This window comes from Xylocopa sonorina, chromosome 11 (genome assembly GCF_050948175.1).
Source record: "Xylocopa sonorina isolate GNS202 chromosome 11, iyXylSono1_principal, whole genome shotgun sequence".
NCBI lineage: Eukaryota > Metazoa > Arthropoda > Insecta > Hymenoptera > Apidae > Xylocopa > Xylocopa sonorina.
In genome coordinates this window covers 8290922-8318053 of record NC_135203.1, presented here as the reverse complement: position 1 = coordinate 8318053, position 27132 = coordinate 8290922, and the positions used below count along the sequence as shown (strand labels likewise).

The following is a 27132-nucleotide window of genomic DNA, read 5'->3' as shown; positions in this document are numbered from 1 at the left end:
TGCGAGTAGGGAAATATTCACTTACGTCGATTCCCCTTTTATGATTACCTGAGGCCACGGCCCGATTCCCCTCTGACCAGAGGCGTTTGAACGCTACCCTGGAAAACGGCGCCCCCGTCGCCAGTTACCCTCAGCATCTCCGCACCGACCACCACCTGCTCCTTGTCCGCCGAGAACAGAATTCCTCCTCGAGGGTCGGTTATCCGGAAGCCTCTCGACACGCAGTCCACGCGATCCTCGCCTGTAAAGTGGACAAAAGACGCTCGTCCGCCATTTTTCACTTGAAAAGACGAGAAAAGAAGGGAGAGCCAGGCGTTCCTCAGTGGGACACGGGGCCGGCTTTAGAAATCGACCAGAACCGAGAATCACGTTTCTCTGAACGTTGCCGAGGGGATAATGGAGTCTAAGTTTGCTGTGTTACCGTTGCTAATACAAAACGGACCTCTGTTTACGTATTTATTCTACGTGCCCCGAATTAATGTCGGGCTTAAATCGCGGCTGCAAAGGACGGGGATTTCGTTTCAACCGTTAAGTGTTTTAGTGGCTGCGGAACAGCTGTCGTATTTATTCGAGTACTTGAATGCCTCGCGGAAGACCCGCGGTCGCTGAAAATAGGGGACATTAAAATGGAAATATCTCCGGTGGACTGCGTATTTCTATTTTATTTTTTTCGGACGAATTGAATAATTTTCGCCGTTTCAACCATTCCCGCCGCGAGACGGTTCGAAAACCGGATCGTTGTCACCGTTAATGCACAGCGACGGAACCTTCGACACCGATTGCCGCGCGATTTAGTTTCATCGTTGTAAAACCGATGCGACTGGTACGCTCGTGTCCATTAACGGACACATCTCGCTCAGACGCACCGTTGTCTGTTATCGATATTCGTCCCTTTGTTTTACGAGAGGACGCAAGACAGAAATATCTGGCACCATTAAAAGGGAAAAAGTGGAGAGCGTACCGCGCGCTCGTCTTGGAACGCGCTGGCGATCCCACGAATCCCGTCGCTAAACTGTAATTCCACGTTTGATCGGATTCCCGTGGCTCTAAAGACCGTGCAACTTTTAGTTACAATTCGAAGCCCTTTCGGGCTTTTAATTGTACGACCTGCACTTTTTATCCGCCGATTAAAAACCAACTGTTAACTAGACGTCAATTCGAAACGGTTCAAATTAACCCCAGCCATTACTCCGAATCGATTCGTTCCTTCCGAACGGTTCCGAACCGATCGACAACGTCCCATTACGTTAAAACACGACAAACGAACTTGCACGCCGAATAATCGCAATTGAACAGGTTTTCGTTCTCATTTATCGGAACAGGACTTGGTCCCGCGCTGGTTTTACCTCTATTTACACCTATTACGCGTGTCCATTTGTGCATCCAGTTTTGCACAGCCGCGCTGTCGTTCCTTTGCGTTTGGACCAGCGCTTTCACAGAATTACACAAAAATTCTGATCACCATGGAGATGGACAAGGACATTAATAGCGCGCATAAATAAATCTTTGTATCTAGTATAAAGAACAAATCGGATCGCAGTTATATGAAAGCCTCCAATGAAATGGTTCGCGCGATGAAGAAAGAGCAAATCCACTCGCGATCGATCCACTCGGCCATTAATTCTGAACCGCTATGTTATAACAAAAATGCTGTACCGTTGGTCTTTGCGTTCCATTGTTTCTACCCTCCTCGCGGGCTGAAACTTTTCCGCGGAACGTGAAATCGGAAATTTCAAACAGGCAATTTCACGGTTTTGTTCCATTTTTATTATGCGATGGATCGATTCAGCCGAGGGATGTGTAAAATTTTTCGTGGATTGATTCGTTTCCGCGAAACATTCTCACCGACGGTGAACCGCGCCAGCAGTCGGCCGTCGTGCGACCTGGCCGATGCAGTGAAGTTGCTCCAGGACTCCAGCACGAGATTCTTGCCACGTCTCGATCTCAGGCTGGAAGCCACCAGGGCGTCGAGAACGGCGGCCTGACCTCTGAGCTCGATCCCCCCGGGCACCACCTTCAGGGAGCCGATTCCCTCCTGAAAGAAGAGGAAATGACTGTCAGGAAATAAACGAGCCTCTCTGTCAGGGCTCTTTCTGGGTCGTTCGCGATCGTCGATGGAAAATAGAAGCCGTAGGCCTCCTACGTTCAAATTCCCTCGCCCGTCGATTCTAACTGCGCTTCCGTTTCCGTTACTTCCCCGCCGTCCCTATTCTTCTTCATCTTTAACCCTTCTATTCATTTCTCATACCCTCCGTTGCCCTTTTTTCTAGAAATTTTTACGAGTCGCGCGGCAGGTATATTAATTAAATACCACTGGCGCAGCGTCTACCCATTTCGTTCTAGCTGGTAGATTCATCCTGCATGTTCGTCTCAAAAACTTTGCGCAGTTTTCCGCCTCACCGCGCGACTTCGACCCTCGCCTTCATTACAGTTCAATTTTCGAACGCAAAAAATTCAATTTCGCGTTACATAATTGCCTCCGAGCGTCGAACGCGGGCCCACACATTTGTCTTTGCTTCTCCGGAAGCGTTCAGAAGCCTGTCCATCGTGATCGACGATTCATCTTTTTACGTTGCCGATGAACGGCGCTGTAATTGCGTTTCAAGCGACGGGACATCGGCTTATCGTCTCCGAGGAGGGGCGGAGGGAAGAGAGATTGCTCGAACTTGAAACGTCAGCCTTCGAAAAATGCATACCACCCGGTGGTTCGCTATATGTACGCGTACGGGTCGCCTCTACATTGGTTTCCGATGATTAGCCACTCGGTTGGAAGCATTCGCCACGCGCCACGCCGTCCCGCAGTTTCCACTTATTATCGCGACCACTTGCTACGAAATGCGGCTAGTTGGGCAGCAGCCAGTAAACTCGAGTGGGGTTGCTCGGATCGAACAATCGCGGTTTCGTCGTTTTCTGGCTGCAAAACGCGTCCCGAGCTCGATCGATTCGATCCAGACTTGTCAACGTGGCGAGAGAACGTTGTGGATCTCGTCGAAAATTTCAAGTAACTAGATTTCGTATTACGAAAATAAATTCTGAAATTATTCTTCGTATTTAATTCATCGTAGCCCGTAATGTCGGTTCTAAAATTAATTTTGGAAGACCATTACTCACCCTGAAGATAACTGTCGCATCGGCTCTGCAAGATATTTCCTAAACCCGCGTGGAAACGAAGAAATTCGATTAGTCAGAGACACAAGTGTTCGAGAATGTAAAATAATAATCTCGCGGCTGTTGCACGTTATTCAGAAGATCGTAGTCAACGTTAGCAGCTCCGATGTTGTCTCTCTTTTAACAGGAGTCGAATTAACTCTAAACCGCCCGACAAATTAAATGGATCGCGGCCATTACTAGAAAAAGAGACGGTCCCAGATTCCATCCCTGTTTAAACTCCCGCAGCCGGAAGCGGGCGGAAGCGGCGCCGTTCGACCGGATGCGCATAGCTGCGGCCGCGGCCCGGTGCCCTCTCGCCGCGCCGGGCCGCCGCTCGATTAGCCAAATCGTTCGGAAAACGATACGATCTCTTTGCTCTGTACTTAACCGTAACCGTAAACCCCAATGGCGTCGAGAGGGCCATAGCCGTGGCTGCCTTTTAGAATCGTCGTACGCCGGAAAGGTGAACCGAGCCGAGTCTCGCCTCGATGGGAAAGCCGTGGGACAGACGTCGTTGAACTTTTCACTGCCTACCGTTCCATAACCGGCTAGACGGTATCAACTTTTGACCGACTGTTTTCCTCCAAGTTTTAAGTTTTCCTCTCGACCCGCCACGGTTGCAAAAGGGTTGCGCATCCGTGAGAAAAAATGGTCTGGCGAATATTTGATCTCGAGGCGGAGCGCGAGTCGATCTTCGAAAATGGTTCACGGTGTCTTGGAAATACTCTTTGCTACTAGCTTTCTGTTCGATTTATGATCGTACATATATTATATTGCGTGGTTCTAGTTTATATTGGTACACGCGAATCTGGTTCCGTACACGTACGATCGTATCGCGCAGGGAGGGTTAAGAGCATGAATTTCGTGGAGTTCTTGGTTGGAAAAAAGTGTCGAGATAATGCAAGCGTTCGATTTCGGTGGGAAGTGGGTCTTCGCAACGACGAAACGAATATCTAGGTCGCGCTTAAAAGCGAGACCCTCGATATCTCCGCTATCTTTGGAAGCGTGCACTTCGAATCTCGTTTGCCTGCTCGCGTTTTCTAGACCGGAGTCGTTTAAATTCGATTTTTCGTGCTAGTTTATGTAGAACGCGGGTTTTTTTTAGCGGCTCGAACTTGAACTCACCGCCGTTGAGAGCTTTTTTTTTTTATCGGGTTACACCCGCTCGTGCGGTGTGCTCGTCGATTTCAGGGTGAAACCATCGCGCCAACTTCGCAGCGGGCAGATGGGCTGGCTTAAAAAACTTGCCACGTCGGGGCACGATAACGGGATGACGTAGAATAACAAACTTCGTGCATTCGCGCTAAACACTCTGCAGAATTCGTTACGCAATGGCTGCAATTCTTGCTCGAGGGGGAGGGGGTTAAATGCGTTCCGTCCGTCCGAATGTTTAAATGGCTGTCCAAATGTACTTTGCCCTGGTGTTAAGTGTTTCCTGTGTGTCTGGGACAGGTTCACCAGTGCCTCCGCCTTCGTTCCATGCTACGAAGGCGAGAACTATGACGAAATTGCGCAAGTACATCGCGCGGACTTTAACTCGCACTGTGCTCGTTCCGTAAGTAGTTACATCAGTATTTGTTCCCCCAAGTAGTGCGAGTAGACGTTTAACAAAGGGACTCGATCTTTCGTATCTGTTTCTCGGCAACGTAATTATATCCTTCCCATAGGCAACAAAGCAGTCGAGAAGTCGACTTCCATCCAATTAATCGGCACGGATAACGACGATAACCCAATACAGGCTGGCTGCGATTCATGGGAATATCAACGAAACAGTCGCGCAATATCCATCCGATAATCACAGTTATGAAAATTAATCTACCGACACGCGATCAGCCCGTTTCCCAACTTTCGTTCGTTGCAAAGCTCGAGGGCGGCGGACGCGGCGAGGGGGGCGACCAGATGAAATTAGCTGAATTCGATTCCACCGCGGAATCAAATCGAGCCGAGTCGATCGCGGGCATCGCTGCGATGTTTCCTCGGACGCCGCTCGCGTATGCAGTTATTTTACAATTCCCTTTTTGTAATTACACGTCCGTGCATCACGTTCCGGTTAAAAGAGTTCAATTTGTTAGAGCGGAGGCTTTCGCACCGAGCGCCGCGATCTTTCGCCAGACGTTGCCAAAACCGCGTCGCTATGTTCGCCTTTATCGTTATAAAATTGTCACGAATCAGAATTGTGTCATATTACAATACACGTTTCCTATTGGCACTTGGTTCGGGGTACTAAATAATCGCACGAAATCGAGCGAAATTATACTCTATTACGTATTTAGAATACACAGCCTGTTTAACGATTCACGACCACGAGATCGTTCGAGATCGCGAAACGAGCTGACCCGATATTTTCCCACGGCCGACTGCTTGAGATTCTTAGGAGCACCCATTGGATGGGGGCGAGTGCTCGCGGGGAGTACTCCGAGCGGGACGTAATGAAATCCAAATAACACCCCGTGCACGCGTATATCATCGTAACGACGCCCTCGGACCACCGCGGCGCACGGCTGCTCGCCGTCCATAAATTAATACAAAGCGCGTTATTTACAGGCATTCGAACTGCGTTTTCACAGCCTCGCCAATTTAGTTGTTGCCTCCTTCGCTGCCGTGCATCAATTTGCTCGAGAATTTAACAGGCGAATATTAACCACCGAGCACAGTACTACGTCTAAATTTTTCTATTCCTCCATCCATCGACCGGCTAATCGATCGAAACAAGAGCTAATCGGAACAAGGAGATGATACTCTCGTCAAAATTCCAAGTTCGTTCGGTGGATACGCAGCATAACATTGGGATTAGTCCGCAGGAGGCATCGAGAGGCGAAACGTAGAAGCGAGGTGCAAAGCGAACGCGTTCGAGCGCGCGCGACGCGTACAACCCCCTCGAGGGGTGCTGCGGAGAAATGCACGCCTCATACGTGCCTCCCGACGGAAACGCGTACGTACACGCGGGTCAGAAATCTGTGCGCGTGCACCGTCTATACGCAACTGTAAACCGCACTAGTAATTACACATGTGCAGCCCGCCAGGGTACCTACACCACGTTAAGGTACCTCACGTAATTATCCCGAGCTGGACAGGAGTCGTCTAACTTCTGCCCCGAGTAATCCGACTCGCCGGTCCTGTCAGCACCCTCTACGTGGCGAGCCGCTCGCCCTCACGGCGTCCAGGAAGCGGGCCACCCATCCGCGGTCCCACCATCCCGCGCACCCCCGTCGCGACATTGCAATTTCGTGTTATTTTACGTGGCGCACGGCGCAAGGATTAAATCGCGGAGTGTACTGATAGCGGACGGTACCTATATCCGGCTGGGATTTACCAACGTCCGGTATGATTTCGCGGCTGAAGCAGCACGGTCCATCAGCCGGCGATCCGTCGATGCTCCCCAGACTGGGATTAGTTCTTTGCCCTGCGTTTTCGTCTCTGTGAAATTAGTAAAAAATAAAAAAGGGGACGGTTGACTGTGACCTCTCGAAGGTGATGAAGCAACACTAAGAGCAGGGGCAAATAGAATGTGATACAGTAGCGTGGTTTGAAAATCATTCTTATCTTATAATGGAGTACGAAGTTTAAGAAGAACCTTTTTTTGAGGGAATGAAAATGGGAAAAGGAGTGTCTAAGTAAAAAATGTTTTGTCGGGTGGTTCGGTTTGTAGAGCGTATTGGCACGGTTTTCAATCGAAATAAAATACATGTTGTAGAGACAGGAGCAACGTTTGGATAAAGGGAATCGATGAATTTTGGATCCACGTTTATTTAAGCTTTTCCGTTTGTTTTAACGCGGCTCGCGTACCCCGGAGGTTCGCCGTCAACCTTTGTTCACGCACGCCGGATATCAACAATTTAAAGAACGCGAATAATCTCCAGCCACGTACGTCCAAATCTTTTTTCCCGCGTCGCCGGTGTTCGTTGTACAAAAAATCTAGAACACGGCACTCTGTTCTGACCCAATTTTGCTTATGAATCCGTCTCGAATTACTTCAAATTATTCATCCGATACTCTATTCTCTCTTCGATCATTATGCGCCATTGTCTTGGTCGTTCAACGTAAAACTTTTCAGACAAGACAATCGATAAGGATGACAGCCTGTAAAGGCCAACGAAAAAAAGGAGGCCACTATTTCGCGAATCGATGCTCGAACCACCCTGGACCACGTTCCCCCTCCCCGTCACGATTAATAATTGAATCATTTTCCCACGAGCGAACGGATCGAAACAGCGTGATTATCATTATCGATGCCATGCCAGTGAATTGTTAACTAATTGACAAACCAATCGTCACATTCGCCGGTCTGAACGGGGCGAATAGAGACGCCCATTGTATCCGCGTTTCAACCCCTTTTGTGTCGAGATATGTACGTATATACGTGCCTGGCGTAAGGGTGTGCGAGAGCCGAAGAATAAAACGCGAAAGATAGTCCGAAGAAATGGTTCTGCTCTATAATGAGCGGTCCTAGCAGATTATTTTCTTAAGATAACGAGGCAGGCGGTAACAGACACGGGGCTTCGCCATAGTTCATCGTTTTTCGTCCTTATTTCAGTCACGATACACTCGCACATAGACCCTCGATGCATGTACCTCGAGTATCTAGTGCATATATATAAATCAACGTGTATATATATATTTACATGTACATTTTATACACTAATGGGAACAATTCTTTTTATAATTTGCAAAGAAGACGCCAGGAGACGGGACGCCCTAAGGGCATCATTAATGCTGGTACAGTCTCGACCGTGGCATCCTTCTTTGCAGCGTTCCCGCGACCTTTTCCAGCTGTCTCGTTCTCCTCTTCGCCACGGCCTCTTCGGTTTCCGTCACTGGCCTCGTCATTTTCTTCTTCCTCGATATAATCATTTATTGTATTCTCCGCTCTCTAATTAATCTCTGCCTCGAAGGTACACCCCCTACCCAGCGCGACGAGAGACGCCGTCCCTCTGTTTCGGTGCACCGCGTCCTCCCCTTTCCTTTCAACTACTTTGCTCCCCCTTTTCCCTCGTTCCTCTTTTTGTTTCGCGCGTGGTCATGGGGGATTAAAAATGAAGCAACGCGACGGAAAAAGTAGAGGAACGAGGAAAATAGGGAGAAATATTAACAAAAACGAGGGGAGGGGGTGAAAAGTGTAGAGGGCGTGAGGTGAAGAGAGAGAGAGAGAGAGGAACGACGACGAGGACTTCGAACGAACGGCAAACGAGGCGACACGGAAAAGCGCGGAAAAGCCGGCGAATGAGCCGCCCACGCATCGTCCTGGCCACGGCTTCGAAACTTTGTCCCGGAACCGCGTTGTTTATAATTTTTAATAACTCGACATCTCTCGCTCGTCCCGCTGCCTTTGATCCCGCGTCACCGTGCCGCCATCATGGTAATTACTTTATTTCGGACCAGCCGATAAATTCCTCCGCCTCGTGCGTCCGTGACACTGCCACGTCGCTTTTAACACACGTCGCCACGACGAAACGATACTAATAGCGTGTAGAAAACAATTTTCTTCTTTTTACAGCGAGTATCCGCGAGCCAGGACCCGGGTAACAAGGATTATCAAATATTTTTACATGCTATCAAAGCTTTACCACTTGCAGGCTACCTACCTTTTATTAAGATTGGTATTCACCATTCCTTTTACCTCTGTCATTTTCCACCCTCCGTCCCCCTTTTTTTATTCCCGAAATTCACTATTTTCTTGAACCAAATAACAGTTCCATCCCATCCGAAGTATTCGGCTTGTAAGTACACACAGCTACCTTCCAGCAAGCTCTGGCACTCGAACTCGAAGGCTCTCGTCCTGGACAACTTCCTTTTACCTGGCTCTTGAAAAGGGCCCCTCTCCCCGGAAACAGACCCGGGGCGGCGGTTCCCGCTGTCCGCACGGGAAGCCGTCAGGATTACCGAAAAACGTCGAAGCCGCGGGAGGTGATCGTCGTAAAGTGCAACAGAAAATCGTACGTGCGCCTGCCGGCGGCTGAAATCCCTGGGAACGATAAACTCGTCTGTCCGTTGTTCGACCTGGTTCCGACCCGGCCAACAACTATGGCGCACCGGTGTACGTTCAAAATTCATGGCGCCGTGCCCGGGTATACTGCACTTGCACTTGCCGGGCCGGGGTGTAATAGATATCCTTTAATACTAACACACCGCTTATATGTAATGTATACAGGGTGACCGGGGCCATTTCTCACGCATTTATTGCCTGGCCGCGGCCAACTTTTCCGATGAATCAATATCGATCGGCCCTCTCGTCCGTTGACCTTCGCCGTTACGTTCCGTCGCCTCGACAAGTTGGCCATAGTCCGCGCAGGATTCATTGGACCACTATGGCTCAATGACGGGGAAAACGCGAGATTTCTACGAAAATTCTATCGATCTCAGACTTTGCCAAAGTTCGTTCGATATTTCAATATCTCAAGGTTATATTACGGCTATGAGAGCGGGGGAGTTGTAAGAAATTGGCATAAATAAAATAGAAGGGGTGGTTAAGTGATTCGTAGACGTACTCGAACTAATGTCAGTTCGATACGTTTCGTGTTGGATCCATGGTTGTTTGTTGGAGATTTGTGGCCGTCGACTTTCGCTTGTTGACAAAATGAACGCAAAAATTTCGGTACCCTTGTGCACCCACAGCCGGATCCGACTTTATTGCACGCACCGGATAGAATTCTGGTCGGCCCCGGTACCGTGAAACGGCCATATTTCTCCTCGCGAACGCTTACAAATTTTCATCATTTATTTAGCCCGCGGAAACTGTTCCCGAATTTTTACAGGCCCTTTTGTTATCGAGCCCCGTACCTCTCGTTATCGATTCGTCGCCTGGCTACGCCGCGTATAATTGGATACCCGATGGAAAAATGACGGGAGAAAAGACTGTAATTCCAGTTGGTAATTAAGCGAAAATATTATTTATCAATTTTCCGAAGAATAACTCTTTCGATCGAAACGGAAAGTGAACCTTTGACAGAAAAATGTAAAAAACCTCACGAGCGTAGGAAATAGGTGCGTGAAATGCTTAGAACTCTTCGTACGCGATTGATTATCGTTTCTGCATTGACGAATTGAAGTAATCCAACGACGAGGGAAGAAAAATGGAAACGAAAGGAAGGAATGCCTTCGGTTGCCGTCAGTTAAAAGACAAGACGTCGGAATGTCGCAAGGCAGGCTTCACCTTGACACTCGAAACGAACGTAACGCGGGATATACATAGCATAACGGGTGCAATATAGGGAGGGCGGTGTATATAGGTGAATTCTCCATGGATATACGAGGGTTATACGGGTCGGTTCCGTGAGCGATATTAGCTAGGTGGGGCATCTGTTCGGCACGACCCTGTATACGTAAAGCCGTTAGTGGCAATATAGTATCTGTATACGGTGCCGTACGACATAACGTTTCGAGGTTATATTATATATTGTTCGTAATCGAAGATCTCGTAAGACCTTTCGATCCGCCGGAGATATTGGAAACGTCGCTAGTTATGAATTTCCTTCTTACCGTAGAGAAGTTTACGACGGAGTTCGCGCAGTAAATTCTGTTTCTCGAGCGACGCGAACATCCGCGATGTAAGCGAACGAAATTTTACGACTGAATCGCGAGCAGACATCCTGGATAGCAGGGTCGAAGGCCGGGGCGGATACAAAAGCGGAGGAGCGGTTACGCAGGTCCCGATAAAGTTTAACCGTCGAATTATTAGATTACCGAAAGCGAGGAGCGGAATATGCGGAGCAGCAACGAAAGAGTACCCGTTTGCCGCTTGTCGGGGGGTAGTTGCCGATAAGATGGTACCGTCGAGCCAGGGAATTCAATCGTAATCGAATGTACAATTATTTGGTACGCGTCGAATCCTCCGAATTATTATAATTCCTCGGGTACTCGAGGCTTTCCATGATAATCTACATTCTTACGGCGCGGTTCTATCGATCGTCGCGATTTTGTCTGAATTCAGACGTTACCCCTACGTGACCCGTGGCGTAAAATTGAAATGTGATATTACACGCGACGTACGATCGATAAAAGGTCGCATTCATTTTTAGACCTCCTAATGTAATCATTTCTTGGCAGTGAAAATAGCATCTCCCGCGTGTCTAATGATGTAGGTTTTAATCGAGAAGCGCAACTCAATATCGCGAGGATGTTACTCGCGAGCGAGATCGACCAAAGCCAGATGGTTCCACGACGCCGCGGTTAAAAAGAGTTTCACGAACCAGGAGTTCCGCGCTCGCTCATCAAATATGAATAGACGGAAAAGAATGGTGGATAAGACCGGGATGGGAGAGGGACGGGAGGGGCGGCCGGAGGAGTAGGTGTATAAAATATTTCCTGACTCGCGAGTGCATCGCGTTCTCGCTCAGATAGGACGGGGGCTAGTACAAGACTAAAGAAATTTCTACGCGGATATCAACTGCGCACGTCTCGAGGAATTTTCAGATCCGGCGGAGAGCCCGCGATCCCCCGGTTCCCACTGTCACTGATAACGACGCGATTTTTATAAACCGACCCGCTCCGGCGAACACGCGCCGTTCCATTTCACGCTCCGCGGATGACACCGTTTGCATTTTACCGTCCCGTGTAATTCTTCCTGATGTAGTGTCCCCTGTCGCGACTTACAGCCCGGGCATTTCATAATTGATTTGTACTCGAAATTAGCACGGTGGCTTCGAGGGAACTTAATATTCGTGGAGGTATTCGGACGGCTGTGGTTTAATAATTCCTCGTGCTTTTGCTCGCTGCGAAACGAGAAAGGGAGCACCGAGTGATTTCTGTTTCGATCGTAAGGGTTGAATCATCGTAAGGGTTGAGATCGTACCGTTGCGAACGTTACGCGTGCCAGCTAAATTGGAAAGCGATGCGATAAATATTGACACTATCGTACGCTTTCGATAATGTGAAAACATAACCCCTTTGGGGAATCCCTGGCTAGGCAAGTGGCGATGAATTGATGCCCAAGAATCCCGGTTTACGATGCTATCCATCAATAAAGTAATTCCAACCGCGTCCGAGACGCTTCGCGTCACCGATCCTAATAGAAATGCTAAGTTTACGAGAAGTCCTGGATCGTTGGCTTCGGTTAACTTAATCGTACACGAATTAGAGTCGCTTAGGGTCGCGCAAGCGTCACTTTCATTAAAAAGGAATACCTTCTACAGCGTATATCCACGAGTTAGAGCAGCCTTCCGGTATGAGCGAACGATTTTTCTCTCTACAATAACGCTGATCCCGGATGTCCGTTTTATTTACGACTCGCGAACAGGAAAGCGACAGACATTACTCACGCCGCGTCAAGGAGAATCGTTCGGGGAACGGCATCGCCGGGGGCAAAGAATACGCTTCAAGAAACAAGGGAACGAGGGATGGCACGGGTAACACCGTTGCGTGAACGGGGTGGAGAAAGAGAACGAGAGAAGAGGAGAGGTAGAAACGTTGGAAATCGGTGCGAGCGGAGATAGCGGGGTGTCGGATGGTCCTGCGCGAGAGGAACGGACGTACCAAGGTGGGAAAGAAGTGGCGGAGGCTTACATTTCCCACGGGGTATCCCTGGTTGCTCGCAGACTCCTTACTTACGGATTGATACTCAATTTCCAGCGAGTTTAGCCTCTATCGAGGGATCGTTGCGCCTGATCGCGGCGGCGGCGGCGGCTCCTTTCGATTTCAAATAAATTCGATAATGGCGGATATGTAGGTGCGGGGGCCGGGGTTTCGACGGTGTAGCTCACTCGAACAGGGATATAGAAACGGATTTCGCCATCGTCTTTACCTTAATCGACGGGGTTAAGGCGTCCTCGTCTGGCTTGTCGATGGATTCAACCGAACACCTTTAAACGCTACGTTCAAAAGAAAGGGGAGAACATTCTTAATCTTCGATGGAGCTGTTGAATTGAAAACGCACGGGGCATAGCTCCCGAATTCTAACGTTAACGACGATACTACATCAAAATGGAGCCAGTTACGAATTTACTCGATTTATCAGGCATACGGTCGTTCGTTCGTCGTCTGCACGAAAAATTCTATAGCCAACTTCCGCAATACCAACGACACTAAAACGATCATCTATCCCGCGCTGTACGTCCTCGTCTCGTTCATGGGAAATCGTTCGTCCGTCTGCGACCTATACAAACGCGACTCTAGCCGGCGTTAATTACTCGCTGCCCGTCGAATTACACCCGCGACACTCGCACGCGGCCGCGATAAATCCGTGGCGGTGGCCGGTCGAAAGGTTACACCCACCCCTCTCCCGCGATATTACTCAACGCCATTAAATATCGCGTTTCGCGCGGCCGGATTTCGGCAATAACGATAATGAAACAACCGGAACAACCGGGGGCTTTTTCTAACGATCGCGCGGGGCTCGTTTCGACGAGCTTGTTATCAGGCCCGGCGGGTGTAACGAGCGCCAGCCATCCCCCGTCCACGCCCGCTCGGAAGGGGCTCGGGTTAATTATAAACCGTGAATTAACCGGCCGCCGCGAAGAACCGCGCCAAGTGCGAACGACGATCTCGCGATACCCCAAAACGATGCTACGATTCCGGCAATTGCGGCAATTATATATTAAACGGCCTGCCACCGCTACCCTCTTTCGCCCTCGTTCGGATAGGGGGTGCGTGGATCTTATCTGCGCTCGGTCGCGGCGGTTCGTTCTTCCACCGGTCGCGTACTCGCGTGAAATTAATTTCGCGAGACGCGATGGGGTTGATTTTATTAGCGAGCGTGAGATATTGTGATGTTCAGTTGAATTTTTGGGGGCGGGAAGGTTCGCGTTGGAATGATAGAAGCGATGGAAGTCGCGCAGTTGGCACACTATTCGTTTCGCCGGTAGAGCTAGGCGTCACCGGTCAGACACGCGAGCACTGCATCGGCTGAAGCGGTTGATTTATCAGCGTTTATTAACGCTGCGACGCGCATAATTAATTTTGATCGTGTCACGTTGCTTTTATGAATCTTTCGAGGGGAAAAGAATCAATTAAAATATATCAAGTGGAGATCGTAGCACGGTTTGAACCATCCTCGGCGTGATAGATCCGTCCGACAAGACAGATGATTCAATTCGTCTTCTCATCAGCCAGGGCGGGCTCGAGCCAACAATATATCATCACTCCATTCAAAAAACCATTGGATGATATTAAAATCTCGAGCCTCTCCATCACGCTGGCCCTTCGGTTCTACCCAGCGAACGTTCTAACTCCACTTAGCGGTCGAAAATTACACGAGGCGCTCGCCTGGAACCGATGCTTCTACACGCGCAACAAGCAACGCGAGACAGATCCTATTTGCATCGATTAGACGAAGAACACGGGACGATCTTGCTCGAACGTCGTGAATTGAGCTTCATTACCGAACAAAAGCCGCTCAGCCGCCTGTTTTCAGAGATGATGATTGCCAGCCGGTTTGCATATCCAGGGGCACGTCCTGTTCTAGTTCCTGGCGTGGATATCAAACGAACACCGCGAATAGACGTCTCATTAACGAACAACGATGGGTTCGAAATATCAAGCATCTCGTGCGGCAAATGGAGGGACCGATGCGTTTTACAAGACTTGCGAATAATTAGATTGGAAATGGGAGCAAAACAGACCGTCCCAAGAAAGCTGCTGAAGAATAAAGAATTTAATGGCGTATTCGAAGAAGTAGGTTAAGATGTCACGAGTCCGTAACAGCAATGATTATTCAAGAAAAGGGCAGGGATATTCTTGTACGCCATTAGTGACCTTTTTTCCGAGAACAGGGTTGAGCCTGTCAATTTGTAATACCTGACGCTCAGACTTGTAATAGAAACAGAGACAAGAAGGTTTCGATGTCTCGTGGACTAATTGTGGAGCAGACGCGATTAATATTATAGCGTCGGAGAAACTTACGGAACTAAATCCCATGACTTTGAGCAGCCACACGGTGAGGGCCAGGTTCAGTATGACGATCACCATCAGCGTGAGCACCAGCGAGTACAAACACCTCTTCCTCCAGCCGTAGACGCCTAACCTGAATCCGCCTTTGCAGGCCGTCGTGCCGGAAGTGCGGTCCTCGAGTATGGGAGGCGTCGTTCTGGACGATGGCCCCGCCGACTGTCGTGCCACGCTTCGGCCGCCAGTCGACGTGCACGGCTCGTCCGACCAGCCTGTCTGTCCCCGAGTCATCCTGAAATCACAAATAAGCTAAATGAGATACGAACAGCTTTGTCCAGTTGGATCAAACGCGTTGCAAAACGTTTCAGTTTCGACGAGAACGTTCAACGCGCGCAACATCGTTCTATTCTTACTTTACAAAGGTTCCCACCATTCTGATACACATTTGGATAAAACAGTGGTAGATTTCTGAGGGTTGGTAAACTCCAAGGAAGCTTACGCCGTTTCTCAACGGCAACAGATGGCCGCAGTTCTTTAAGGGTTGATGCGTGCTCGCGTAAAAAAAAGGCGGAGAAGTTTAAAGCACAATTGCCAGCAATTAATAAGCCGGTAATTACCAGGCCATTCGTTCCCGATGATTTATCAACGATTTATGCTCGTTCCATGCACACCGGCTGCTGGGAATTGGCCGTGGCCGGAAAGAGAAACAGAACCGTGAGAAGAGTGATCCCCGGTTCTTACTTCGAGGAACGCAAGCTTTCCCCTATACGTGCCCTGCGTCCAAACACGCCGCGGTACATCACTTCCGCTGACGCGCGCAGTGCTTGTTACCCTTTTTTTCAACCCCTCTCCATGCTCGCTGCACGATCATATTCTTCTTCACCCGGGAGCGAAAAAAAGTTTGATCGTGAGCAGCGAAGGAACCGATGAATTTCAAACTAGCGTGGCGAGTACCAGAGGTCGATGAAGTCCGCTGCGTATAAAACGACGCCGGACGAGCGTGGGAGCGCGGCGGTGGACCGGAGGATTATCAAATGGCGGATAATTAGCGATGGTCGAGGCGCGCATGAAAAATGAACGAGGTTCAGAGGAGAGGGAGGACAATTAAAAGGAGACGGGGGTTGGGGCGAAGAGGAGGAGGACGGAGACGGTGCGAGGGGTGAAGGGGAAATCGCGAGAGGGAGGCAGAACGTAAAGAGCAAGGGAACGAGGGAACTTATGTAAATCTATCCGCAAAATAGCGGGCGTAACTTTGCGGCCTAATCTCTCGGTTGTTGCTCGGCTGACTCGAACGGGATCGTCTTCAGGCTTGCGCTCCCTTTAGTTTCACCCTCTTCAGTTTTTCCTCGTTTGTCTTCACGGAGTGCTCCATTGGAATGCGCGCTTCTGTTTTATGCTTCGCGCGGAACACCGTCCAAACGAGAAGGGAACACATAAAAAAAAAAAACAAGGAAAAACAAGAAGAAAGGAAAATAGTGAGAAGAGGGCAAATGAAGAGAAATACGAAGACCAATAGACAAACAGAAAGAGGGAGAGAGGCTACATAGGGACGAAGGAAGACGGCAAATAAAAAAACAGAGCGAGAGGAAGAGCGAAGCGAGAGCTAAAATATTCAATGGCGCCCCTCTGCCTTCTTGCAGATAATTATACCTCTCGCGGATATAAAGAGCTCGGTCGCTCGAAATTAAAAGCTTCGAAGATAAGCCCCCGCGAGGGAAGACAGAGAGGCAGAGAGGGAGAGAGAGCTGCTAGCTTGCTTTTCAGGACTAGACGGTAGGTACACGATTTTCAGCAAGGGAATAGCCGGAAACTAGAGAATCCCGCAAAAGAGAAAGAGAAGACAGGTGGTAGATAGCGGTCGGTTGACGATTATAGAGATGCTGCCACAGCTGCACGCCTCATCGAAGATTGTATTTAACGGAGGTCTTTAATCCGCCGAGCTTTTTCGGATTCCAACGCGATTTTCGATATTAATTTCCACCGCCAGCCCGGTCCCAGGCGCCTTTAAACAGAATGCGACCACGTGGAAGTAATCGACCAGAGAGCTTGACATTCTAATTATTCAGAGTTCGCGCCTTCGAGGGATATTCTGGGATCGATGAATGGTCATCAGAAACAAACGATTTTCTTCGAAATAATTATTCCACGAGAGAAATCCCTGGCTGAAAACATTGTTCATTTCTTAAATACCATCTGACATATACTTTTTATTATTAATATTTCTTTCCCCATCTTTAGTTTTGCGTTCACCAAATCATCTTCATCCCTGTTGCTTCGTTTTCTGTCATCGATTCTACCAAAGTTCCGCGTGCCGCAACTCTCCTTTAAAAATGCCGGAAGCATAATCGCGAAAACAGGTATCGATCGAAGGGACGATGGTTTCTTGGCTGCGAAACCGCGAGAATATTTAAAGTCGGATTGAATCGGGTCGGGGGGACGAGGGACGGTTTTACGCGCATTCGAAAGTCGTTACGCGGAACAAGGGAAACCGGGACGCGGCGAGATTCAGGCTCAAGAGGCAATTACAAAGCGGAAATATTCGCGGGATCATAAATACCGTCGGACGTATGTTAAACGGTCGCTGGAACTTTTGACGTAACGCGAAGTTAGCGGCGGCCACCCGCCATAATTTCACGGTTCCAAGCCCAAAGAGCATTACAAGTTGCGAAATTATCACTGTACTAACGTACGACTGTGCTGTACGTCCTTTTTTTCCCCCCACCTGTTTCGTACTCGTGTATCTCTGTCCTCCTTCTTTCTCGTTTATTCAGTTTTTGTTGTTCGCTCCCCCTTCGGCACAGCGGCCACGCAACTTCCGTGATAAATAGCGCTTTGTTTAAAACGAATTAAACGAGTGGCCGACTGCTTACGTGCAGGAGAGAGCCAGCCGGACCGGCATTCTGATGCGCTCGAATGCGGGACACGCGAAAATGGGCGCGCGATGAATTCCAAATGCGATGACCAAGATGAAGCTCTTCGGTGGAGAAGAGTGCACTTTTTCTCTCGACGGGTGTTGTATTACAGCACTCGACACGATATCAATAATAAAAATTTGCGCGAAGAGAAACGCGTTTTAAGAGGCCATCGCGTCATGTCGCTCGCAGCTGATTCGAAGGGGTGAACTCACATTCACGCGATCCCAATTTCACAGAGGACACAGTCAGTTAAGTTTACTAATCGTAGGAACTTTTGTCCAAGAATATCGTGGCACTGGTTCCTTCCGGACGGTATTTATAGAACAGGCACATAAGTTTCGCGATTAACATGCACCCTCAAGTATAACGCGGTCGGAAGTTAGTCGAAACGCGACTGGAGTAGAATAATTGCTGCTCGGTCGAAAATTCGAAAGGCTACTTGACTCCATCGGAAAGGTCAATCTCCCGGTGGTGGAACTCGTCGGAAACTGGGATAGCACAATGGAGGCAGTTTGGCCGATTACGATCGACAGAATTCCTTTGGACGGGCTGGCGTTGCTCGAATAGGAGCAACGACCACGCTCCAGGGGAATCTCGAGCATCCACCGAATCTCTCGAAACTAATAGTTCCGCGACGCTTATTGTCGCGAACGACCGGGGGAAAGAAGCTACGAACGTACCCGCGTATAATTCGTGCGAATAACCGCCGCTCTGCGACTCCTCTGATCCGTCGAACGGAAAAACGGGGAGCCGTCGAACGTGTTTGTTTGCCGTCGATAAATTTCAACAGGAGACGCGAGCATGGAGCGAGCTTTCAGAGACACGTTTAACGAACCTGAAAATCCTTTTGTAAAGATCGCGGAATTATATTAAACTTTGTAGAGAGCACCTCGCCGGGGAAACAAATTAATCGCTTCGGTTCCTCGTTTGACCCATACGGGCATTTTTCCCTGGTGGCTCTGCTCGCGTTACGGTGCACGTCGTATAATTAATATTCTTATCACACTGGCGTCGAGATTAACTTTTAATTATTGTACTTCGTCTGTAATCTTTCAGGTGATGTTCGCTTATCGCAGCATTCGGACTAATTGACCGTACGGAGATTAAAATCTCTCTGGTTCGCGTGTAGAAGTTAATTTCGCATGTGAAACTGCTCCTCTTTACTTAATCCACAATGGATGCGCACGCGAATGCGGTGGACTTGTAATACATTAAAGCGTATTAACAATGGACTAGGTTTAAAGCAATTATTACTCTTTTATAGATGCAAGACGCGATTGTCCTGGACTTAAAAACAACTTCCATCGAAGATTTCCTTTGGTCGTTGAAAAATTAGCTTTTCACAGGGACGAAACGTCAGATTTCTCTCGAAACCCGCATAGCCCCGATCAGGGAACGTGGCGTCTGAAAAGGGCCCGTACGCGACGGCACACAGGTTAATTATTTTCCTGGCTGCGTTGTTGCCGGGAAGCCAACGGCTTATCGGGCGGTTAGTTGAAGACCGCAGCTCTGTGGCACTTCAGCGGGACCGAAACGGCGCAAAGGGGTTAATTCGGGGAGCGTACGAAACAGAAACGACGACACGTCGGAGAAGGTCGGCCTGCTGGGCGCTGTCGATGCCACCAGGTATGTCTTGGCCAGCCTCACCCTTCCTGCTAGGCGCGCTATCGTCGTAACGCAAACATATACTTCAGCTCGAATTGCCCTTAAATAGAGACTCGTTCGTCATGTCGTTCGAGAGGCCCTTCGTTTCGCATCCCCGCCTTTTCGCGCGTCCCCTTTCCCATTTCTGTACTCTCCTTTTTATCTTACCTCCGTCCTTTTCTCCGACTATTCTTCCCCCGGTAGGACAGCGCGGAAATTGCTCAGCAATTTCCATGAAAAATGCCAGAGGTTTACAGTACGACCGCTCGAACCGCGGCACTCCTTGTCTAGTTTGCCACGGAAATTACGCCCAACTTCCCCAACCGCCCCCACTGGCTTCCTCTCCTTCTCCTTTTCTCTGAATAAGTGGAACGCCTCCTCCACCACGACCGTTTCAATTTCACCGCATCGGGCACTTTATTGAAATAAAATTGCCCGCCAGTTGATATTCGACAATGTCTCGCGGCCCGCGACTGGATTATCGTTGTCGAGCAATTACGTGGATCCCGTCTGTCCCGTGCGCCTCTCGTAATTCAACGCGTACCCGAGGGTGAGTTTCTTTCCCTATCTTTACCTCCTCTTCGAGATTATTATCTCGAGGTAGCACGGTTCCGGGTTGGGGGTTAACCGTGACATTTGGGAAATAGAAACCGAAGGAGCAGGGTGGTTCGGGAAGTCGAGGATGAACGCGCGTAGAATGAATATTACCGAGAACACAGTCGATCGTATTATCGTTTGGTGATTGCCTATCTGATTTAATTCCCAACTCGGCCAAAAAATCACGGTGGCTCCTGTTTCGCCGGGATCCCTCAAAAAATATTCCAAATCTGCACCACATTCGAAACCGCCAAAAAAAAAAGGAAAAAAAAAAACGAAAGAAGAAAAACACGAAAAATCCCGGTAAACGCATCAGAGGTGGTCATAGATAGCCCTGTGGAAGCCGGAAAAATCCCATTCGTGTTTTCGTCGTTGGTCGGCGACGATCGTGACGTATTGGTCAACGGCGCGGCGAGAATCCGCGTGAAATACGCGACCGCGGCCAGTCCTCTCTCGTTTTGTCCGCGATCGTCGCCGTTCACGGACGATTTCGTGAATCGCGAAACGGCCGGTGATTTACGCCGCGCGCCCACCCCAAAAAATCGCGTACCCGTTTTTAAAGGCGGAACGAGGTGGCCGCGAAAACAAACACTTTATCCGCTCGAGATCCGGTGTCTCGCGTCGTACGGCTTTGATGCGGGACCCACCGGTTATGTTTAACGGGCTGATAAGCATTCACAGGGCAATCGTTCGGCTCTATCATCGATTTATCGCTGGGACGGCCGACGAAGTAAATTAAAAGGGCAGGTGCACCGATTATTAACGCCCGCATACACGCCAACCGAACCGACGCCGGCCTCTCTCCTCGTCCTCCGCTCGATTCGTTTTCGAAACCACCCCCGTTGGCTCCCTACAGGCGCTTCGATCGTTCTTGTCATTAATATCAATCATCGTCATTGGCATTCCGCCGGTTTCCCCGCGCGATACACCCCGGCCGCGATGATCGATCGGCGGGCCCGATACTGTTGCTGAAGACAACCTGGAAATTCACGTCGATTTTCACGGCTCGAGAATCGAGAACCGGCACGGTGTTCCCCGAACGGCGCGCGGCGGCGCTCAAACGTTTCGCGTGCGCGCCGATTTTATAACGGCGTCATATGTACATAATGGGTTTTAATAATGTCTTTTGTAGAAACAACGGAAGATAATGAGAATTATAATATCGCGAAGGCAATCACCGGGTGTATCGGTGCCCGATGGAATCAGTGCGGAGCGCGACCCGGTAAAATTGTTTGTCGTCTCTCTGTTTGATCTGTCGACGTTAATAACGCCGTTTGATTGCGCTCCGATGTGCAACCCCCACTGGTTGCCCACCCTCTCTTCTCTTCCCTCTTTGATTGCATTTTTCCGTATGTTTGACGTGTGTAATTTTTACAGAGCGTCCCGGTGTTTGGAATAAAATTCGACGAATCGTCGTTTAAGGTAACTATTGATTCAGTTGTCCGTACAGGGACGTCCGGATCTAGCTGCGGAGGGTTGCGGACGCGTCAAAGGCGGTTCCGACGGTATTGAAATTTACCTTCCTGATTAATGTATTCTTTGCACCGGAATATCGTCGACGAGAGACTTCTTGCTCCGTCTGCTGAGCGTCGACAGTGTGTCGACAGCGTGTCGATCAGTCACGAGTACACACATCCATTGGTTGCGACATCAAAGGCGGGCTACTGTGTACCCCGAATCCTTCGTTGAACGCGTAGGCGGCTTATGCGCTACGTGTGTGCTTTGGATTACGACTCGCAGGTGAATCTACCTTTGTGTTATTCACTGATTTTATTGAAACTTAGTATATTTGCATAGTAGTTGAAAATATTCGAAGTGCATTCGAATTAAGGGGTAAAATCGATATTGAGGGACAAAATTGATGTCTGGAATTATCTGACTGACAGAGATTATGTTCTGGTTATTCTGGCTCATTTACGGTTGCACGAGATAGTTTAATCCGCAATTAAAACACGTTCCTGTCAAAAGAACAGGAAACGAGCTCATTTTCTCCTTATTCCCTGCAGTCGCGCGATGGAAAATTTGAAAACTTGCCCGTCTCTTTGATCTCAAACGCGCTATAACTTGCAGCCGCGCTCTCGTCCGCTTCTGTTCGAATCTTTGAACGGTGGAAAAAGCTTTGGACCTGGCTGGAGTTACTTGAAAACAATGCCGGCTGGCCTTGAAGTTCATTACTCGAAACTCGATCCGGAACTTTGAATTCGTTCATCCCTCGTGCCGGAGAGGCTTCTTGCCTTAACCGGTTCGAAAATCCGCGGACGAGCGTCGAAGAAAGATGGAAGATACGTCGCAGACACCAGCTTGTAACTTTACTCCGGTCAAATATTGTTTCACGTTTGTTTAACGATCGCTGTGTGTTTCGTAACGTTTCGCGTCTGTTAATAACGGGACAGAGGATATTTACAATAAAATGTCAGTTTGTTTAATGGAACGTATCCCCCGTCCCGTGTTTCGCAATATATCCGAGCGTTTAATAGACTCGTCCGATCGTATGGATATTCAAAAACCGTCCCCTTTTCATTACCGACTTTAATGAATCCGCGTAAATTACATCGATTAGCCGTGGTGGGGGAGGCGCGGAGCGAAACAATTATCAATAAACGTAACGAAACCCGATATCCGGCCAGATTTATAGGGAAACGTTCGCTTCCAGCGGTCCCAGAATTTAAGGGCGATCGTTATCTTTATTCTGTTACATATATCACCACGGCTGCGGAGATAGTAAAGTAATTGATATCTAGCCGGACGAAAGGGCGCGGGGGTGGGTGTATTGGATGGGTTGTGTCGACGGTGGCAAAAGGAGGCAAAGGGAAGAGGGAAAAAGCTCGAGGAAAAGGAAGTTTCAGGGAACGAGAGAAGAAGGAAAATCCATCCACCCACGTGGTAGGTTTCTACGAATCCACGGAAATCGGTTTAGAGACCGGAAGGGGGCCGCTTTGATCACGTTACCGGCTCGATCTCACGGATTAGGGACGATCCTTTTTCCACCTTCTCTCACTTTCTGGCTCCCTCTCACGATCCTGCCCGCCCTTCTTTCTCTCTCGCCCCTTTGTCGCTTCGCTCGCGCGTACTCTTTCCCTATTTTGTTCTTATCCCCGACCGCCTTTTCTCACCAAACTCGATATTTCGACTTTGACCGTAACCTGCCTCAAGGAAAGCCTCGTTTCCACTTAGCCCGGCCAAAGGATAAAGGGGAAATAAAAGTAAACTCTCGGGCCCGTTCGATTTGTTCTCGCGTTGCTCGCCGCCTATCGGTTAACTCGCGGATCGAATTCGCCGATACGTTGGAAAAACACTTCGCTCGACAATCGCTCATTTACCGGTCGGGTCGCCTCTCGCGAATAAATTTGCGCGCGCCTGTTTTTTTTTCCAGTCCTCGAACACGAGAGACACGTAGCGAACGGAGCTCGCTTCGCGTTTCACATTTAATTCCTCGGTTCTTCCCGAAATATCCCGACCCGTCCTCGTACATAAGTGCGATATCAACTCGAATGCATATTTCAACCGCCGCCCCATTTTTCTCTTCCTCGCGCAATTCTCCACGGCACTTCTCACGTATTAAAAGACGTCTCGTACAATGTCGAGCGCTCCTCGAGCCATTTTAATTTATGCATCATCCCCGGCCGGGAAACGCTTTCACGGAAAGGGTACGACGAAGGGTAATTTCAATCTTCGTCCCAGCTCAGATGTAGCATGAATAATAAAGTACAAACAGCCCTACGCGAAGGCCGCCCTCTATCCTGACCCTGTCAGCCGGAGTAATAATTTTTGAGTCACGAAGACAGCCCGCCCCCGTTACTTGTACCACGCTCGCTTGGAATACCGTCGCGTTCGCCGCGCGCTTGGGCATTCGACAAACGAAACGCGACGTCCCCTCGACACGGCTAGGATATCCGATGACTTTTGGCCTTTGGTATCGTTGACATTTCCTCTTGGCCAAGCGGAAACCTGGCATTTCTCATTCGAGACCGCGGAACTCGCGTCTTCTTCCCCCGCAGGATTCGCATTCCGTATCGTCTGTCGGAGATATTTTATTCGCCACGAGGTCCGTAGGCCGTTCCTTTCGTGCGAACGCGCGCCCAACCACGAGGTCCGTCGCGCGTTCGCCGAAAAAACGACCCCTCGGACCGATTTCAGGCGAGAGGTCGAAATTCGAGAAAGAGCCGAGGGATGTCCGCGTTCCCGTGTTTGTTTCGCGTGTAAATTTTCGCGAACAGCTCGCGGGGATGAAACGCGAATCGTCGGGGGGGATCGTGTACCTCGAAATTGGCGTTATCGATTGATGGAAACGTTTTCTGGGCACGCCGGGATCATCGGGTGTAAACCGAAGTATCAACGGGAAATTTATACGACGCGTAACAAGTAACAGCGATATCTGTACTCTGCCGCACCGTCCGCCAAGTTGGCTCTAATGTAACAGGGAATCGTAAGGCATCGGTATAGCGTATCGCGGTGTGCCAACAGCCGTAAACCGTAAGTGCGACAACCAGTTTAAGCGGAGTTTGCGAACACGCCGCGTCACATTTTGGGACGCTCTTAAAATTTCATTCAACATGCAAATGACTACCTCTGTCGAAGCGCTGAGTACCTTTGCTGATGAGCATCGAGAGGACGCTCTAGTTCATTTTCGTGGAAACACCGTCGATTCGAAAAAAAGGGAGCCCCTTTTCCCTCGAACGCGTTAAACATTTAACGCGGCTATCAAACGCTATCATCGGTTGAAACCGTGAACACCCATTTCTTTCCCACCGTAAGCGAATCACTCAACCTCCAGCCCCTCTAAACGCAGAAACACAATTCACCGCTGCTGTCCACGAGCAACCGAGCCGAACGCCGTATTTCATCTCTCACGCTCCCGTTCGTAGCATCCTGTTCACATCAGAAACGCATCTATCCCGTCGCCCGGGGCCGTGAACGGTCGGCAGCCCGTTTGTCGCGACAACCCCAATAACGCCGTCCACGCCGTCCGATCACCTCGCCGCGGCTGGATCCAGCATCGCGGTTCTCCTTGGTCCTCGTCTCCGATGGCGGACAGTCGGTTGGCTGGCGCGCGTCCGACCGGGAACTGAATTTATAACGAGCGCAGGCGGATTTATGAGACCGGCCTTTTCCACGGCCGGCTAGTATCGGCCCCGAGAAACAGGAGGGTTGGAGAAGGTGGAAAAGGGCGAACTAACGGGGCAGAGTAGGTGCAAATGTAGACTCTAATCCGAACGGTGGTGAGCCATCGACAGGAAGATTTATCTCGACGAGGGCAGCGCCGCCGACCGCACCCCCCGATCACCCCCTTTTTCACCATCGAGCACCCCCTCTGGCAATCCCTCTGCCTGCTCGACGTTCTCCCGGAGTTCAGCCCGGGGAATTAAATTCGGCCGCGAGGCGGTTAGCAATATTTTATGTTCCGATTCTCGCCCCCGTCGCCGTTGGTGCGCGCATGTTGCCCGCGACCCGTTTCCCTTCCCAACGAGGGGGTGGACGCGGCCGAATGCCAGTCGCGACGAAGTTTACGCGTTAAATCCTGCTCCGATTGGACGATCGCGACCCCGATCCTTCGACGGGTAAATGGGCGAGACGAATACGAATGGCCGAGGAAAATTGACGGACTTGATTTCAGCCGGTGTACACGCTCGCGCGGCCTGGAAATTCGAGATGCCTCACGATTTTCTCCTATTTTTAAATGACCGCTATTTAAATTATCCGCACCGTTTGCCATGAAATTTGATGAACGACGTGAGTGTATTGAGAAGGGTGCTCGATGTTTGAAATCACAGACGGGCAACCGCGGTGGAAGTAGCTCTCGCGAATAAGTATCGATCCGTGTATTAATCGCGGCCCAAGTCGATGAAAATGGCGGAGGTCGGTCGGTTTCGCGTGGGACACGTACATTTGCGCCGCACACGTACGTGCCGCGTAACTCGACACACGGAAAATCCCACGTCGCCGGCGAAACTAATCGAATGAATAAAACAGCGGGCGTTAACGAACAGGTCGGTCCCTCTTGGCCCCGGCGCTGGTTCCCGAAACTTTGCTAATGGAATCGTGTCCGCTCGTAAAGGAAATATTAAAGGCTCGTCCTGCGTGGCCGCGGTTTCGATCCTTCGCCTCCTGAAACGTCAAGTTCAGCGACCGAATTACTATTACACGAGCGACAAATAACTTTCTGAACAATCACAGAAAAACTATCGTTCGCGCGCACCCCATCTACGTCCACTTGATTCCGATTATTGCGCGTCCCTCTACTTCTTCGAGCCGTTCCCCCAACCTGCTCTAACCGTTTAACTGCATTAATATCGTCCTCGGGAAATGTACTTGGCGTAAACGCGCTGAAAACTTCGTTAATAAACCTCGGTGCCAATAAAAGCAATCAGCGGATCCTCGTGACCGCTCGGCTAAAAGCTGTCGAGCAATAAAAGAAGAGCGTCCACGGAGAGCGAGTCTACTTCAGCTGATCTAGGGTCGTCTATTAAGGAAGTCCCAGAGAGTCTGTTCCCACGGGGGACGATTATAATTACAAATTTCCAGCCAAAGCCCACCCTTCGCTGCCACCCCCCCTCTCCCTCTCTCTCTTAGCCGCGAATTAACTCGACGGCAATTGTAATTATAATTTCACCGAGGGGAAACGACTTCGAAAGTTGCTCGGACAAAAGGGGACCGCGTCGATGCTGCGACTAGCCGCGTCCCGCAGATCGTATCGAACGGTGGGAAAGTTCCGTCGCGGCGGAACGTCTTCGAGGCGGGCGCAACAGTAAACGGTGGACAACGTTTGATTAATTTGGCACGAGTTTACGCTCCCGTCCGACGGAATTAGACTAAACGGATTGCCGGATCCGGGCGGCGATGGCCGGCGGCTGATGCACAATGCGAGTACCATTTCGGGGGCGCTAACGCGTCGACGGTCGCCTCGACGGTTAATGCGATTCCGTGCCCAGCGAGTTGAGGTCGGCTGCTCGGCCCTAACGCTACCTGTCCAGGCTCGACTAGCCCACTTCTGACCCGGCTACGCGGCCCG

At 49.9% G+C, this 27132-nt stretch overlaps 1 protein-coding gene across 4 annotated transcripts in view; it reads right to left on the bottom strand.

The window, feature by feature from the left end:
• Positions 1–27132, bottom strand: part of Scgdelta (sarcoglycan delta) — a 158615-nt gene that overhangs the window by 1958 nt on the left and 129525 nt on the right. For all 4 annotated transcript variants that reach the window (XM_076904563.1, XM_076904567.1, XM_076904565.1 and 1 more), the window contains 3 exons: positions 14983–15259; positions 1846–2035; positions 49–241 (listed from right to left, as the gene is read on the bottom strand). In XM_076904563.1, the coding sequence (XP_076760678.1) occupies positions 49–241; positions 1846–2035; positions 14983–15259 (660 nt within the window). The remainder of the gene's footprint in view (positions 1–48; positions 242–1845; positions 2036–14982; positions 15260–27132) is intronic.